This window comes from Manis javanica, chromosome 7 (assembly GCF_040802235.1).
Source record: "Manis javanica isolate MJ-LG chromosome 7, MJ_LKY, whole genome shotgun sequence".
NCBI lineage: Eukaryota > Metazoa > Chordata > Mammalia > Pholidota > Manidae > Manis > Manis javanica.
Genome location: NC_133162.1, coordinates 39,516,209 through 39,533,651, shown reverse-complemented (window position 1 = coordinate 39,533,651; position 17,443 = coordinate 39,516,209). Strand labels below are relative to the sequence as shown.

The following is a 17,443-nucleotide window of genomic DNA, read 5'->3' as shown; positions in this document are numbered from 1 at the left end:
ATTCACTTTTCTCCCTGAAATGCTCAAAACACCCAAAGTGATACGAAATTCCAACAGCAAAGCAAACTGTTATTCAGAGCCAGTCAGACCCTAGGGAGAATGTATCCTCTACCAGAGCTCAGACGTGCCCCAGGGCAGATAAGCAGAACAAGGATAAGTACAGGAGGACACGTTCCTGGAGTAGTTAAGGGATGAGAAGCAGGCTGACGGTTTCATGATTTCACCCTTAGTAGCTGTGTGACCTTGGAAAGTTATCATTTGTGTGCCTCAGTTTCATGATCTATAAAATGTAATCAGATGGTTATGAGGACTATATAACTAAGATATGTGAGGCACTGAGGCAAGCGCTTGGTGCACAGGAAGCCCTGATAAATACTTCTGCCCTGTTATCAGAGACTTGGGGCCTTTGCTCATGAGAGGAACAGTCAGGTAATCCCAACCTCACCTTTTTAAACTCTTATACTTTTTGAGGGGGTGCGGCAAAACAAGGCTGTTCCTTTCATCCTTGAATCTGCAGTTCTCAGTTTGCCTCCATTCTAAGACCCCATTTAGACTTAGGAATGGCACAGGAAAGGTCCCCAGCGGACTGCATCCTGGGATGTGAGAGCAACAGGAGGACAGGCTACCAGAGGCATAGTGCAGTGGAGGTTGGCTTGGGGCACATACACTAATATTTCCCGAGGTTTCAGAGGGGAAACCCTCTTCCCGACAGTCAGATAACCCATCATTAGAAGCAGAAGACCCCTCAGCCTTATGGCACCTTAGACAAGTGTGTGCTGGACACAGAACTTGAACAACGGCCTTTGCACGATAATTACACTTTCTAGATTGAGACAGAGGGGAGGAGCTCAGCAACATGCAAGGTAGATGGCAGAACATTCACAACCTTGTACACAGGAAAACAGACCTCTCCTTGCTCAAATGTAGAGAGGAAAAAAGAGCCCATATAAATATTTTTAAAAAGGAAACCACAGTATTTCAGATATCTGTCTTAGCTGACAGAGAGAAATAATCCTTCTGACTGGTTAAATAGTTATTGCAAGAAGTAAAAGAAAAATTTAGGAAGCGTTTGTATTGGAATCAAAGTAATTTTTTTAAAAACAAGTAAAAAGTAAAAGATCAGATGATAAGAAAGCTGACTTCATCCAACTTATCCAATTATTTTTTTATGTAATATTGAAATGAAAAAGGATGTGATAAGAAATAACTAAAAGAATCCAATACCCTTTCATAATAAACACACTCAGCAAGCTTGGACTAGAACAGAACTTCCTCAAATTGGTAAAGGGAATGTTTTAAAAACCCACAGCTAACATCAGACTTATTTCCCCTTAAGATCAGGAACAAGACAAGGAAGCCACCTTTCACCATTTCTATTCAACACAGCACCGGAGTTCTAGCAGGGGCTAGAAAAAAATAAAGGTATCCATATCAGAAAGGAAGTGAAACTACCTCTTTTCACAGAGAACACTATCTTGCATTTAGAAAATCCTAAAGAACCACTAACATGCTATTATAGGTAATAAATGACTTCAGCCAGGTATCAGGATATGAAATCAATATACATAAATCATTTCTATATCTATATACTTGCAATGAACAAGAATGAAATTAAGATAGCAAATCCACTTACAATAGCATCACAAAGAATCAAATAATTAGAAATAAATTTGACCAAGGAGGCATGAGACTGGTACACTGAAAACTGTAAAATATTATTGAAAAAAATACAGAAAGTCTAAATATATGGAAAGACATCCCATGTTCATTGATTAGAAAACAATATTACTATCACATTCTTATTTATTATTATTTCTTATCATACCCACTTCAGTTTCAATATCTTACATAAAAAATAATTGGATAAGTTGTATGAAGTCAGCGTTCTTATCATCTGATCTTTTATAGTTTGCATAGATACTCTATTTAAAAAAAATTATTTTGATGCCAAAACCAATGCTTCCTAAATTTTTCTCTTGCTTCTTCCGGTAACTCTTTTAACCAGTCAAAATACTCCTCCAAACAATCTACAGACTGAATGAAATCTCTATCAAAATCCCAAAGACCATTTTTAAAGAAATGGAAAAGCTGATTTAAAAATGTATATGAAATTGCCAGCAACCCCAAATAACCAAACAATCCCCCCCCCCCAAAAAAAGGTGGAGGATTCACATTTTCTGTTTCAACACACCACAAAGGTATTGTAATCAAAATGCTGTGGCATTGACATAGAATATATATATGAACCATAAGACTTGAAATGAGAGTCCAGAAATAAACTCACATACTTTTGGTCAATTTATGCTCAGCAAAGGTGCCAAGACCATCCTGTGGAGAAAGGATACAGTCTCTTAAACAAATGGTGCTGTGACAACTGAGTATCCACACTCAGAAGAATAAAGTTGGACCCCTACCTCATACCCTATGCAAAAATTAATTAAGAATGGATCAAAGCCCTAAGTGTAAGAGCTAGCACTATATAAAACTTAGAAGAAAACATAGGGGTAAATTGTCATGACCTCTGACTTGAAATTGGATTCTTAGATATGACACCAAAACCATAGGCAACAAAAGAAAAAAAAAACAGATAAATTGAACTGCTCCAAAATTAAACATTTTTATGCATTAAAGTACACTCTCTAGAAGTGAAAAGTAAACCACAGTATGAGAAAAATATTTGCAAATCTTATATCTGATCACATCTAGTATCCAGAATAAATAAAAACACAACAGGATAAAGATAAATGATCAAATTTTTTAAATGGACAAAAGACTTGAACAATTCTCCAGAAAAGATATGCAAATGGTCAATAAACTAATGAAAAGATGCTTAAAATACATCGTCAGTCATCAGGGAAATCAAAATCAAAATCACAATGGGATACTTCTTCATATATACTAGGATAATTATAATCAAAAAGATCATAAAAGTTTGTGAGGATGTGGAGAAATTGGAAACCTAACACATTGCTTCAGGGAATATAAAATGATACACCCAACTAATAAACCATTTGGCAGTCCTCATATGGTTAGACATAGAGTTATCATACAATCAACAATTCTACTCCTAAGTATATACCCTAGATAAATGAAAAAAATATGCCCGTATGAAACTTCTACACAGATGTTTATAGCAGCATTATTCATAATAGCCAAATGATGGAAATAATCCAAACGTCTATCACCTGATGAATGCATAAACAAAATGTGTTATATCCATGCATATTATTCAGCCATAAAAAGTTATGAAGTACTAATACATGCTCCAACATGAATGAACCTTGAAAGCATTATGCTAAGTAAAAGCAATCAGTCACAAAAGATTACATATTGTATGATTCCATTTATATGAAATGTCCAGAGGAGGCAAACCTACACAGATAGATAGGAGATTAATGGTTGCTTAGGCCTGGGGAAGGGAGACCATGGGATAGTGGGGGTAACTAAAGGGTATGGAATTTCTTTTTGAGGCAATGAAAATGTTCTAAAACTGACAGTGGTGATGGTTGCACATATCTGTGATTACAGTAAAAGCCATTAAGTTATATGCTTTAAATGGGTGAATTGCATGATGTTAATTATATCTCAATAAAGAAATAGTTCAAAGATAACTAAACTTTTAATGGCCAGATTTTTATCTGTTAAAAAGCATCAAATTGTATTATACATTGAAAAATTTGTTAAATGGGCAGATCTCATGTTAAGTGTTCTTATCACACTAAAAAAATAAAAAGAAGCAGGAACTTGTAGAACAAAAAAAATCACACACACACAATCAGTGATGGGGAAGTAAAACTAAGAAGTTTGCCTGTATTACACAGAGAAAAGTGTAGTATATATTTTTCTTTTTTCTTTTCTTTTTTTAAATGAGGAAACAGGTAGATATTGAGGCAAGACAAATAGAGAACAAATTGATAAAGAGCAAGTATTTCCAAATAATGCTGTAAACAAAAGTCAAGCAGGTAAAATGAGCACACAAGCAAGGAAACAAATGAATACAACCTGTTCTGACCTGAAGAATGAGCTGAGGATGCAGATCAAGGTAGTTCACCAAGTAAATGTGGCCAACACCTAGACCTGAACTAGGTGAATATTTGAATTTAAAATACTACATGAAGAAAAAAGTGATCTAATGCAATGCTATAAAAATAAAGAGTACAAGATCAGGTTAGCCAGAGACTTCTCTAGAAAACTTACAAGCAATGTTAACTGAGTTTTGAAAGGACATATTTATTCCAAGAATTTTACTTGCAGCTAAATTGCCAGTCATTTGTGAAGGCAATAGAAACATTTTTGAATCTGGGTACCTAAGCATTTACTCATTTACTTCTTTAAAAAAAAATAGCCAGAAACAAAAATAAGCTTCCTTCAAGATCATCTTAAACTTTTTATTGGCAATTATGGTTTTAAAATATCAGTGATATATATTAAAAGATGGAATTTAAAAACTGAATGCGAATGTCAAAAGTAATTATTGAAAGAAAAAATATGATATAAAACTGTCTATTAATACAATAATATGAAACTATTCTTAAAAGTCAGAAAAATGAGGTAGGAGAGAAAAGGACAGACATAAAGGCATGTAAGCCCTGTTCTTACAGAGAGGAATCAAGAATTGCTATATTTTTCTAGATGTTAATACTTAAGAAAGTATAGTTTCAAGCAGACTTACAGAATGTCTGGTAACCACTTTTCAATTACCAGTGCCAGTTAAAAATCGCATGGGTAGTTTACACATCTCTAGAGAAAATAAGCAAACAAAATACAGTCCAAATACTCAAAGATGGGTAATAAAAGACACAATTATAGAAGCATTTAAAAAGCACCATGCAAAATTATAACATCATGTCTTAACATACATGAGTGAAATGATTTGCTAAAATGGCAAAGATTCTCAGACTCATTCAAAACCAAAACCAAAATCAAACTCTGGTATCTTCAGAGAGAAACAGAAAAAACAGTATCAAACAGAAATAGAAAAGTATATTTCAAGGGAAAATTTTTAAATATCACATTAAGCAAGTTAACTTTATGTTGGGTTTATGATTACAATAAAGATATAACTTAATTGTGGGAAAAATACTAAAACTGAAATATAGAAAGCAAAATTACTTGGCAATTATAGTAAAATAAATATATACTGAGAGTGATGTGTGAAATATCACTGGGTTTTATAGCTCACAGACCAAAACATAAAAAAATTAAGGATATAATTAGGGTGATTTAGATTTGTATTAAACTTTGTAATTTTTAGATAGTTTCCAAACTATAATTATGAAAAATATGATTTAATGGCTCAAAGTATAAAATCTCAATATACATAATAAAGTATAAGCTGTAAATCTATATTTTTAAAAATTAATAATTAGAAACAGAAGTAAATATCCCAACATTTCAAAGTTTAAAAAAAAATATCCTAAATAACTATAGGTCAATATGGAAGTCAAACTTAGAGTACAGGGTATTTAAGAATTAAAGACCATTTGAAAATGACATATAAAAATATCACAGATTGAGGTCTAAGCTACAGAGACAAATTCAGAGGCTTAAATGCTCTTATTAAATGTGAAAGAATTACAATAAATAATACTAAGCATTAAAAGTATTGTCTTTTATTCTTTTTTATCTAAGAAAAGCAGGAGAATGAAACAATAAAGCATCAATTAATGAAATAGTGAGAGAATATTTAGTGAATTGATAAATAGAAGAAGTATTTCTCTGGAAAATAAACCCATGACAAGTAAAACTGAAAAAAATAAAATAAAATTATAAGAAACATAGTGTCATCTACGTTTGAGAATGAACACTACTATTCTGGCATCTCTCTTTAATACCACAGTCAATGGACATGTATAGGAAGAAGAGCTACCATTTTTCAGCAGAAAGCAAAGTAATGATCATCTGCAGACAGACAGAAAAGATCATGAGGAAAGGAGAAAATCCATGTTCCTTAATATGCAAACTGGATATTATAATGTTGTATTTTTTCCAGTAACATTTTTAAGTTTCATATATGTCTAATTACAGATCCAACTAGACTTAAAAAAAATAGATACAATTATGCTAATTTCCTCTAGTAACAGTTTGTGGAACTATCCTCCCAGGCATCATAATACATATTAAAGATTTCATAGCTAAACATTGTAGACAAGGTTAAAAATTAGATCAATCAACCAGAATGGATTAATAAGAACCATAGTCTAGAAGTTATAAGACCTTGGTACAGAAGTTGGCAAATATGGCCCTTGAGCCACATCCAGCCTTCTAGCTGGTTTTTTTTAAGTAAAGCTTTCCTAGGACCCAGACATGCCCATTTATTTATGAATGGGCTTTTGTGCTATAGTGGCAGAGTTGAGTACTTTCGACAGAGTCTGTATGGCTCTCAAATACCTAAAATATTCATCTGACCCTTCACAAAAAAGTTTACTGATCCATGCCTTAATATAAGGACAGTGTAACACACCATAAGGGAAGAATGACTATTCAGCAAGCAATTCAGGGCTATCTGGAAAAATTCTCAACAATATGGTAATGATTAAGTAAATAATGATGTAGTTACATGACTTACATTGTACAGATATTAATACTATGTTTTCAGAGAATATTTAATGGCATGATAACAGTTCTATGATATATTAAAATGTTAAAAACAGTACCCACAAAAAATCAAAATCTAAAATTCATGTTAAAAGCAGAGACCTCAACTAACATATTTATACTTAAAAATAACTATACTTTGTACCCCAAATTTTATTTAATTCTTGATGATAGAACTCTGATTGATTTTTATTTTTTCCCACTAATTTTATTTGTTTTATGTATTTTCTATTGTAAAGGAATATTTTTATTTCTACAAAAGAATGTAAATGGAATTCATACAGCTCAATAGCAAAAAAATCCCCAAAAAACTGATTAAAAAATGGTCAAAGAAACCAACTAGACATTTTTCCTAAGAAGACATTCAAATGGCCAACAGGTGCAAGAAAAGATGTTCAACATCACTAATCATCAAGGAAATAAATGCAAATCAAAATCACAGTGAGGCATCACCTTATGCCTGTTAGAATGACTATCACCAGAAAGACAAGAAATAACACGTGTTGGTGAAAATGTGGAGAAGAGAAAATTTTCTACACTGTTAGTGGGGATGTAAATGGTACAGCCACTATGGAAAACAGCATGGAGGGTCCTCAAAAAAATTATAAATAGAACTACCATGATCTAGCAATTCCATTTCTGGGTATTTATCCAAAGAAAACAAAATCACTATCTTGAAGAGGAATCTTCTGCACCCCCATGTTCATTGTAGCATTATTTACAATAGCCAAGACAGGTAAACAACCTGAGTGTCCATCAACAGATGAATGAATAAAGAAAACTGGTATCTATATATATGTACACAAACATACATATGCAATGGAATATTACTCAGCCATAAACAGAAAGAAATCTTGCCATTTGCAACAACATTATGCTAGGTGACATAAGTGAGTCAGAGAAATACAACTACTGTACAAGCTCATTGATATGTGGAATCTAAAAAAATTGATCTCATAGAAAATGAGAATGGATCAGTGGTTGCTGGGGGGGAAGGTGAGAAGTGGATGAAACAGGTGAAGATGGTCAAAGGATACAAACTTTCAGTTATAAGATGAACAAGTTCTGGGGACGTAATGTACAGCACAGTGCCTATAGTTAACAATACTTTTTGTATATTTGAAAGCTGCTAAAAAAGATTTTTCAATTTCTCAGCCAAAAAAAAAATTGTTATGTGAGATGATGAATGTGTTACCTAAACTTACTGTGGTAATCATTTTGCACTATATACATATATCAAATCATCAGAGAAATCTTAAACTTATGTAAAGATGTAAGTCAATTATATCTCTGTAAAGTTGGGGTGGGGGATAGGCAAAGTAAATGTTATCAAATAGTTAAAGGCAAAAAACATTGCTCCAAACAACTTGATAAAAATGTAGCTGAATATTTAACTGATCTCAGGATACCTGATAGGCTTCTTGTTTAAAAAAATCTATGCAAGAATTCACAAAATATGAATTTACATGATTACACACAAATTGGAATTCTACATACTTCAAAACTACCAAAACACAATTAAAGGGTCTAGGGAAAATGATAATCAGTGCCTGCCAGAGGGCATGAGATAGCATTTACACACCAGTGCAGGTAGTGCGAATTGGCACAATTGTTTCTCGGAGGTAATCCAGCAATATTTATCAAGAGCTTTAAAAATGTTCATATTTGCTAAAAATTAAGTGTTTACCTCAAAATAATAAATTGCACCTTGTTCAAAGATTAACATACAATAATGTTTATCACAGGGATAATTATTGTTTTAATAAAAAATATACAAATCAAAATGTCCCACAGTAGGTAATGGCTACATAGATTCTGGAACATTCACATGTTGGAGTCTCATGAAGTCCTATGGAGGCTTTGCCAATCATACCCAAGAATGTGACATAATTAAATGCTCTGGATAAAATACTAACTTAAAAAAAAAGAAAAAAACAAGATGTAAAACTGGATAATGCCATATTAATCTATCCATCTGGAAGGAAACATACAGAATATTAACATGCTTATGTTTGGGTTTTGGGGATATGGGTCACTTAAATTTTCTTCTTTATGTTTCTGTGCTTTCCACATGCTCCACACTGAGCATGAATAACTTTTCTAATGTGAATATAGTCAATGATTTTTAAACAGAGAAGCCTGTGAATTCTGTTTTGCAATGCTAAGTCTAAGGTCAATGTGAAAGATTATTGTTTTGTGAAATCTTTAGGATTCGACCTCAACGTGTTTTTCCTTCTGTGTTGAAATCAGTTACACTGAAACAGCATAATCTTCTTGATCAATCTCAGCCACTGACATTTATTGAGCACCTACTAATCCCTGGGTCTTGGTTTGGCCTGAAATTGTATGCTCTTCAAAGAGTGTGTCACTTTCAAAACTGCCCATGGACAGGTCGAATTTCAGGGTGGGTCATAGGGTTTGCTAGGTGTCTGAACAACTCTGGAGCACTTAGAACTCTGAACACAATCCTGTGCCCTCGGAGCTGGCACCATATCCCCGATCTGTCTCCTTTGTTCTCCGTGTGGGTAACAAGGAGCGGCTCTGAGGATGGCAGGATCTTCTGGACAGAGAGTAATGATGTCCTTTCATCAGCAGAGCACTCTTGCTCTGTTTTGATGCCTCAACATTCAGCTGCAGAGAAGTACTTTGGGCACCATGTATGGGTGTGCTCTTGTGGGCTTGTATCAAGGTCTCTGTAACTTGGTGGTGGGAAGACTATGCTTTCCCTGAAAAATGTCTCATTGGTCGTATTGGGGGACACACATATCTTTAGGTGCTCGGGGTGCTACTCACAGAGTGTACAGTGGTTGCAATGAAGCACCAAATCCGGGGCGTTCCACCTAGAAAGTGGCTGTTTCAGAATCATGGGGCCACGTTCCAATAACCACAACTATTCCTGTGGAAGACGTACCCGCTAGAACAAACCTCTCTACAACTCACCTGACCCAGAAGGCAGAGTTCTTGTCTGGGTTAGCTGAAACACTAGAATTGAAGGAACACAAAATTCAGACGGGAGGATTGTCCTTTGAAGGTGTGATCCTTGCCTCCTAAGCTTTTGTCCGGCTAATCTTTCCTGTGCCTTACCGTGACCCTCTGTGCTAGAAGCCTCCTAGCAATGAGGGACTCTTGCACTGACCCTCCAACCCCGACAAGACTAGCCTCCAACAAGTGCTCTGGGCAGAGAGGCCTTTGCTACAGCTATTGCTGCACCAGATTGGGGAGCTTACGAGACCTTCGGATCCTGCTTCATGTCTGTGTAGCCAAAGAAGAGGGGAGTACCTCTTTCCACTGCCAAGGTCAGGATTCCATACCTGGTCAGGGAAGGATTTCTTCTAAGGAAGGTGACATAGCACCCTGGTTATGTGCACCGACTTCAGAATTCGGCTAGTACGGTTTTACATCCCTGCTTTGCCATTCAATAACTGTAATGATGGGAAAGTTGCCTAACTTTTCTGTGCCTTGGTTTACATCCATGTAATAGGGCTTTAAAAAAAAACAGCTTATAGGAGATTGTTACATGAGGTACTTTGTATAACTTCTAATGCACAGGAACACTCAACAAATGGTAATTTATAAAAAGAACAACCAACAAGCAATGCAACCAGTTCAGGAAAATTCCCTTCTCCCTGTGCTGTGTCCTCACCTCTTGTATCAGAGAGCCAGCCAATATCACATGCATGGCTCCCTTGGCCTTTAAATTTTGATGAATCTCAGGTCTGTCCGTAGACAGAGTTAATCGGCATTAGGGAAACCAAGAAACGCTGGGAAAGGACCAGCTGACGGCAACAGGGAAATCTGAGCCCGCAGCGCCATCTAGCCTGCTCTGCAGACGCCCCTCGGCGCGAGTGTCTCCAAAACGCTCGAGCATCTTCCTCTTTTAATTTTTTTAAAGCATAATTACCAGAGCTTATGTTTCACAGTTAATGCTGTCAAGCCTTTTAAACTAATTGGTCTTTTATAGAAAATTTAACTGAAAATTAACACATCTTTTAATAACATTGCCTTAACTTTAATGGCACTTTGCCTTTCGTTTATAATTGCTCTAAAATTGTCATTTTCCATGTCATAGCTGCCATTTTTTATATTTGCTAGTTTTCATGGTGTAGATTGTTATTTTTAGTATTTTTCTTTCATGAGGGACGAGAACTATTTGATTTTTTTCTTTTTCTTTTTTTTTTAAATCCCAGACCTGCCTGGCCTGATGTGACTGTGGTGATATGTTCCGAGTCCAAAAGAATGTATTCCCCTCGCCACGCTGTGGCTGGTGAGAGCTCATGTGCCTCGGGATGGCTGTGGATGGTATCTTTCCTTGTGAGCAACAGAAATGGAGGCTCTTGAGTGTAGTTTAAATAGGGCCATGGAAGAGTAATTTGTTTATGTAACTTCTTTCACAGCACTGGGTTAGCTTGGGCTGACCAAGCACTCAGTCTTCTCAATAGACTACTTTAAAGGTTTGGCCCTTGATGAAAATATAGTTAAGAGAGTCAATTATGTGGCCAGATGCTCACATTCCCTAGTCTTAGCAATATAAATCTGTTATTTCTGGCAAACAGAGGCCAGATCTATCTCTAATATCTCCCTGATATTAGAGAATAGAACACAGAAACATTGTATATATGTGTGTAAATGTGTTTGTGTATAAGTACACACGTTACACTTCTATGCACATGCATATATGTATACACAAACATATATAATACATCTACTTCTTTGCAGTTACATTTGATCTTAAGAAATATTTGTTGGGTCTGTGAAAGATTTTCACCTACTTTTGTCCTCATCTGATTACCCTAACGTGGTAAGCGGTTGTTAATATCATTGTTAACAGTTGGACCCAACTGAGTTCTAGACAGTGGAAAAGACGTGCAAGGGTGCTGGTGAATTGGGTCCAGAAGCTCTAAGTCCTATTTCATGGTCCAGTACCATGCTGCCCCTCCTCCAAGTCATTGCCATTTTCATGAAATGCTAATGCGTTGGGCATGCAAACAGCCACCCTGCCATTGTGGCAAAGGAGAGACACACCTGGCATACAGCGCTCATGGTGCAGCTTCTCTTGGGCTCCTGGGGTTTCAGCAGTGGGGATCCCTCAGTGAGATAGTGTCCTCTGTTGTGCTTCTCAGATACTTAGTGCACTGGCAAAGGGGTCATCTGGATTTTCTCTGCCCTTTCTCTTTACACTGTTATGCATGGCTTTTTAATTTTTTTTTTCTGGATTAGGTAGACCTACGAACCTGAAACTTCATGAATTATTTTCTACAAAAGTGATGGCACTACCAAGCTGATGCTGGGAATTGATCAGCTCTTATGGTAGGATGCCCCTTTTTCTTCTCAAAAGGGGTTGTCTTCACACCGCTCCTTTGATACAGATGGTTTGGTGTTGTGGACTTCTGCTTGGGAAAGGCTGAAGGAAGATGTACATGACGTGCTCAACATCCTGACTTAGAGGCTGAGTGAATGGCCAGGAGAGTGAGGATGCTGTCTGACCAGAGGTGCTATAATGCAGGCTCACAAAATTCGAAGCAGGGCTGGTAAGTCTGGTTCAGTGGGATGGACCACACAGGGACCAGTAGGAGTGCAGGAAGCCTGGTGGAATGTAACAGGGCATGGCGCAGGCTGTCGCTAAAGGGAGAACTCCTCAGCTCTAACCAACTGTTTCTTTGTGGGGATCTGGGAATCTGCCTTGTGACTCCAACCCCAGGAAGCTGGAGACCCATATTTTAAGTAGAATTTTATAGTTTTAAAATACTGGCAACAAATCCCATTTAAAAATAAAAACTTTGGAAAGTGCAGAACTTGTCTGCGGGATGGGTGTCACCCAATAGTGTGCTCTTCTGAGACTTCCATGAGAGACCATCTCTCAGAAGCAAGATAAGTACACATGCCAATGCATTGTGCTGTTTCTCTTCCTTTTTTCTCCTAAAATGAGCTGCACTAGGATGGGGTATTGGACAAAAAAATAATCAGGGATTACACTTTAGGGGTCAACTCAGCAGCACGCTGTCCTCCCAGCCAGTGCGAACAGGAAACAGTGGCACAATGAGGATGCTGGTGGTATCAAAGACAGTGCGTCCTCTAACCAAGACTGCAGTGTCTGTCTAACCCTACAACTTGACCAAGTGGTCTTCTGTGCTCAGAATGCTCTCAGTGTGGTGGGTGGTCTTGTCGGTCCGATGGCTTCTTGTGTGTATCCCCCGCCCCATACCCATTACATTCCAGCCACAGAGTCTTCCACGTTCCCTCAGACACACCAAACCCAGCTCAAATCACTTTTCAGCCTTTGCCCTTGCTCTTTCTTCTGCTTAGTCACTCTCGCCACAGGTGCTGTGTTCTGATTTTCAATGTCAGCTTCCAAGTTACCTCCTAAGATAGCTTTACTCTGTCCACCATGGCTAGAACAGGTGGCTAAAACTTTAAATCAGTCATCCTGATCTGACATTATTCATGTACTCCTTTACATAGTTACCATAATGTACATAGTCACCACCCTCTAGAACCAAAGTTCAGAAACCACGAGGGCAGCGTCTTCATCCCTCCTCCTCACTGCTGAATCCTCAGCATGGAAAATGGTGCCTGGCGTGTAGTAAGTGCCCAAAAAAGGTGCTGATTAGTAACAATAAGCACATATATATAGCCTGTCATGTCCTAAGCATTGCACTCATCACTTTTATACCTTCAACTGACTCATCATCTCAACAGTTCTATAAGGTAGGTCCTATTATGATCCCCATTCAAAGACAGGAAAACTGAGGCACAGTGAGGTTGAGATGACACAGCCAGTGAATGGCAGTGCTGGGATCTGCATCCAATCAGTCTGGCTCAAGTCCAAGCCCTATCTTCTTTCTAGGGAGGGTCCAGGTGGAATTCAAATTGGGGGTGAAGGTAGGGGGAAGTGATGGCTGTGTGGAAAATAAATCTGAATACTCATGTGTCAGTTTCAGCTCTAAATACAGAGAGGCTGCCTATCATCTTTTTTGGCTATGTGTGTGTTGGAGCAGCAAGCTGGTATCATGCTGAAAAATACATTTCTTAGTTGTGATCTTCTTCTTGGGGCACAGACCCATAAGCATAATTACTCCATCTCATCATAGGTTTCTGCTGCTGATTCGCAGGAGAAAACCATGAGGCCATGTCTGTGACATCCCTATCTGTTCCAGGAATGCCTGTGATGGATCAAAACATTATACTTTTAACAGATGAAGCTGTGAGCAGCAGGAGCTGTGTCATGAAGGACAATATTCAGGGACTATTTAGACACATGTTTAAATGGCAGTTTTGGGAGGAGTGCTTGAAAAAGGAGATCACTGACATCTAAAAAGGCATGTGTGTATGGATGTCGTGATGTTACCTGTAAACAAATGCCTGAGATGGCAGCTTACTTCTGGCTCCTGATGCTTGGAGGACTCTCACGTTCTCAGTATATTTTGCTGCCAACACTTTTAGCTCTTCCTAGTTACTGCCTTGGCACTGCACTAATCTCCTTTGTGTTCATAACTGAGCATTGGTGTGGCATGCAAAGAAGTCTCAAGTTACATTGTAGCAGAGGGTCTAGATGCAGGCAAGTCTGTTGAAGGAGACCCAATTTGGGACCTCACTGTAAAACTTGTTCACCCTGGATGATGAAATCAAGGCCTGGGGTGATTGGACAGGCATTTCTGATTAATGATTTGAAAAGTCACTATCAGTAGATTGGTTAAATTTGTCTTGCTTCAACCCTTAATCCAGGTGTATTCACATGATTGTCCAAAAGATCAGATACTGTAGCTGAAGAGTGTCACAGTGCTGGCCCCTCAATAAATGATGTGGATGCTGATAATTATAATGACAGTTCCTAGGTTCCTGACATCCCTTTCACCAGACTGGAAATCAAAAGAAATGCTGTTCACAGACCATTGTATCCATACATGTCTTAACCATCCTCTCCCAAACATTTTAGTTGATCTTTCAAAGGAGATTAGAGATGGCTTAAAAAAAAAAATCAAACTAATTAGATTTCTCATCTGAGTCTCCAAGAACTGACTCTCAATGATACTATATATACAGAGAGCCAAGCAACTCAAATACAGATGAACCCTCCACTGCCACCCCATGGCCACTCTGTGCCCCTGTGGCTGTGTAGAGGTGAAGTTCTTGGGTGCTTAACACCAGTTTTATTGGTTTATTGGTATGAAGGGCTGGCTTCATGGGTATGTGGCTGTGCAGTCACCCCAGGGCCCTTGCACAGGAGGGCTCCACTGTCAGTTAAATGCTCTTCCATCCCCATTTTGAAATTCTTAATAATTCATGAAAATATGGCCTTGCAATTATGTAGCTGATCTTGCATGAAATACAATGAATATCTGATATGTAAAAACAATTCTATATATTTAGATTTAAAAATTTTTTAATAGAGTAAGTATTTCGCAGTCCTGGGAAAAAAATGTAAAGAGTTTAATCATCCCTTAATGAGAACAGTCTTCTGTAATCTCTGTAATGAGGATCCAAAGTAAAATGGAATTTTTAAAGAGATGAATTATAGAAATCTGTTTGAAGCTGGATTTGAAGACTGTGAGCACTATTACAGAGAAGACGGTGCTGTAATGGGCACCTCCTGTAGCTTCTGTCTTTCCTTCTGGCCTGCTTAAGAACTTTGCCCAAACTGAGCCCCGTATCACTAGCAGGTACAAAGGTTGGGGTCAGTATCATCTGGTCAAGAGAAAGGCCGTGAACCCTGGGAAACCAGGAGCGCCCTTCTCTAGGGACCACTTTCTCTCCTTGGCTTAGAAAGCAGTGGTGTGGCATGAAGCCCAGTCAACCTTAATTCAGACGGATGTTGTTTCATAATTAGTTTTAAATCCGTAATTCTGATTTTTAACTAAGATACGCTTGCAGTTGGACCACCTTTAGGAATATAGAATAACCTAAATTAGTCGCAAAAAGCTTTATGTTTTTTCTTTCCTCAAATAGAGGTCCTTCTGGGACTAGCTTTAGTGAATAGATGAGAATAATGCATAATTAGCATATCACTTGTTTAACACATTCAGGAGAATAGCCTTTCTTGAGCCCTTTAAGAAATGTAGGTGTATAAAAACTCTCTGAGCTATGTTTATGGTTTTATTGTGTTCAATAAAACTTTTTCATGGATCCTCTAAAGGTCAGCTCTTATCCAGTCTGTGTATGTTCACAAATTACGGATTTAAGAATTTCAAAATGAAGAGGCTCTTCTATCTAACAAAGGCCCTCAGTGGGAACGCTTCACAATCCAGGTTCTGACCCATTCAAATGTCCGCTTTTGCCTTCTGCGACTGAAGACAGGTCTGCTAACCTGGGACCTACTTTTTGATTGTTCATTGCTTTTAGTCTCAAAAGTGAGAAAACAATGCCTGGATTATTTGATGCATATCAAGTTATAAAACAAACTGAAGATGCTTTTGATCCCTCAGCCTGCCCACATCTCTCACCACCACTCTATTCCTTCCTGCAGCAGAGACCTGACCGGCCTGGCGCTCACATCCAGTCCTCTCCCAGGACTTCTGTGACTTCCGTCCCAGTGACTGGCCATGACCTAGGAGTCACCCTTGACACTTTGTCCTCTCCCACCTTCTGCTCATATTTAATTTATTCCCAGGTCCTCTCAATTTTACTAGCGACCACCACTCAAATCCATCTGTCTCCCTCCGCCTCTGTCAGCTCTACCCTAGTCCAAACTGTGAGAGCCTCTCACACGGACTTCCTGCTGCTATCTGGCCTCTGCAGTCATGCTCCACATATCAGCCAAGGCAAACCCCTTCAAACATACACTTGATCACATCACTTGCCAGCCTAAAAGCCCTTCAATGCCTCCTCATTGCTATTCAGAAAGGGATCAAAACCATGAACATGTGTTCCGCAAGATCTTATAAGTGCAGACTTGCCCAGGGCTCTCCTTCCTTCGCTGTGGTCCAGCTGCTCACGCCTTCTTTGGCTTCCTTGTCATTGTTAGTTCCCCCCCACCAGGCCTCTTTACTTGCTTCCCTTCTTTGAGGAATACTCTTTCCCACAAAATCTCCCCTCTTTACTATTCAGATCTTGACTAAAATAACTGCCATTTCTTTGTGGAACCTTGCTCTGATCCCAAGACGAGGTCAAGTGCTCACCTATATTTATTCATAGCCTTCTTTGCCTTCCTCACTCTTGTAAGAATTTACCATCAAATGTTCGTTTGTGTGATCGTCTGATTAACGTCGGTGGCCCCTTCTGTGCTGCAGGCTCTGCATGGTTTTGCTCTGCCCTGTGGCTCCAGCTCCAGCTCCAGCCCCGTGCCCACAATGCTGGAGGGAGGACGTGCTCCACTCTGGTATCCCACACCCACTCACCGCGCTCATGAGCGAGTCCAGGACACTGACGGCGAACGCCGTCCCACAAGCAAATGGCTGCGTGAGGTACAGTTCCGTGTCCGGGTCATCGTCGTCGTCTTGGTCCAAAAACTGAACATTAGTATCGTTCACTAGAAGAAGTGTAAAATAAGAATTAGTTCAAAGTACCACACACAGGCAGCAACGCCAGAGAAAAAGCAGGCTATTGGTTTAGAAACACTGAAGTCACTGAAAAGGAAAGAAGGCGTGGGAGAAGCTGTAGATGGGACTTGGGGTGCGGCCGGTGGGACTCAATGGACTGCTCCTATGTGACTGATCAAATATCTGAGGCCTGGAGGGCAATGAGGTCAAGTAGGCTTGCTCCACAGCAGGCTGCTAGAGTACAGCAGACAGTGCTGGGTAGTCCTTTGGTATAGTTTTGAAATCATGACCGAAAAACACCCTGAAACGCTTTTTGGTAGCCAAGTCCTTTGAGAGATGGACAATTTCAAGGATGAATAGCCATAAGCAGCCAT

At 38.5% G+C, this 17,443-nt stretch overlaps 1 protein-coding gene and 1 long non-coding RNA gene across 25 annotated transcripts in view; one reads left to right on the top strand and one right to left on the bottom strand.

Moving 5' to 3' along the window:
• The window catches only part of KCNMA1 (potassium calcium-activated channel subfamily M alpha 1), a 696,669-nt gene that overhangs the window by 15,383 nt on the left and 663,843 nt on the right, over nt 1–17,443 (bottom strand). For all 24 annotated transcript variants that reach the window (XM_073240755.1, XM_073240756.1, XM_073240789.1 and 21 more), the window contains one exon: nt 16,929–17,059. In XM_073240755.1, the coding sequence (XP_073096856.1) occupies nt 16,929–17,059 (131 nt within the window). The remainder of the gene's footprint in view (nt 1–16,928; nt 17,060–17,443) is intronic.
• On the top strand, nt 5,496–17,025 carry LOC140850384 (uncharacterized). Its single transcript, XR_012133159.1, has 3 exons — nt 5,496–10,861; nt 11,815–12,125; nt 16,821–17,025. It is a non-coding gene; the product is annotated as an uncharacterized lncRNA (long non-coding RNA).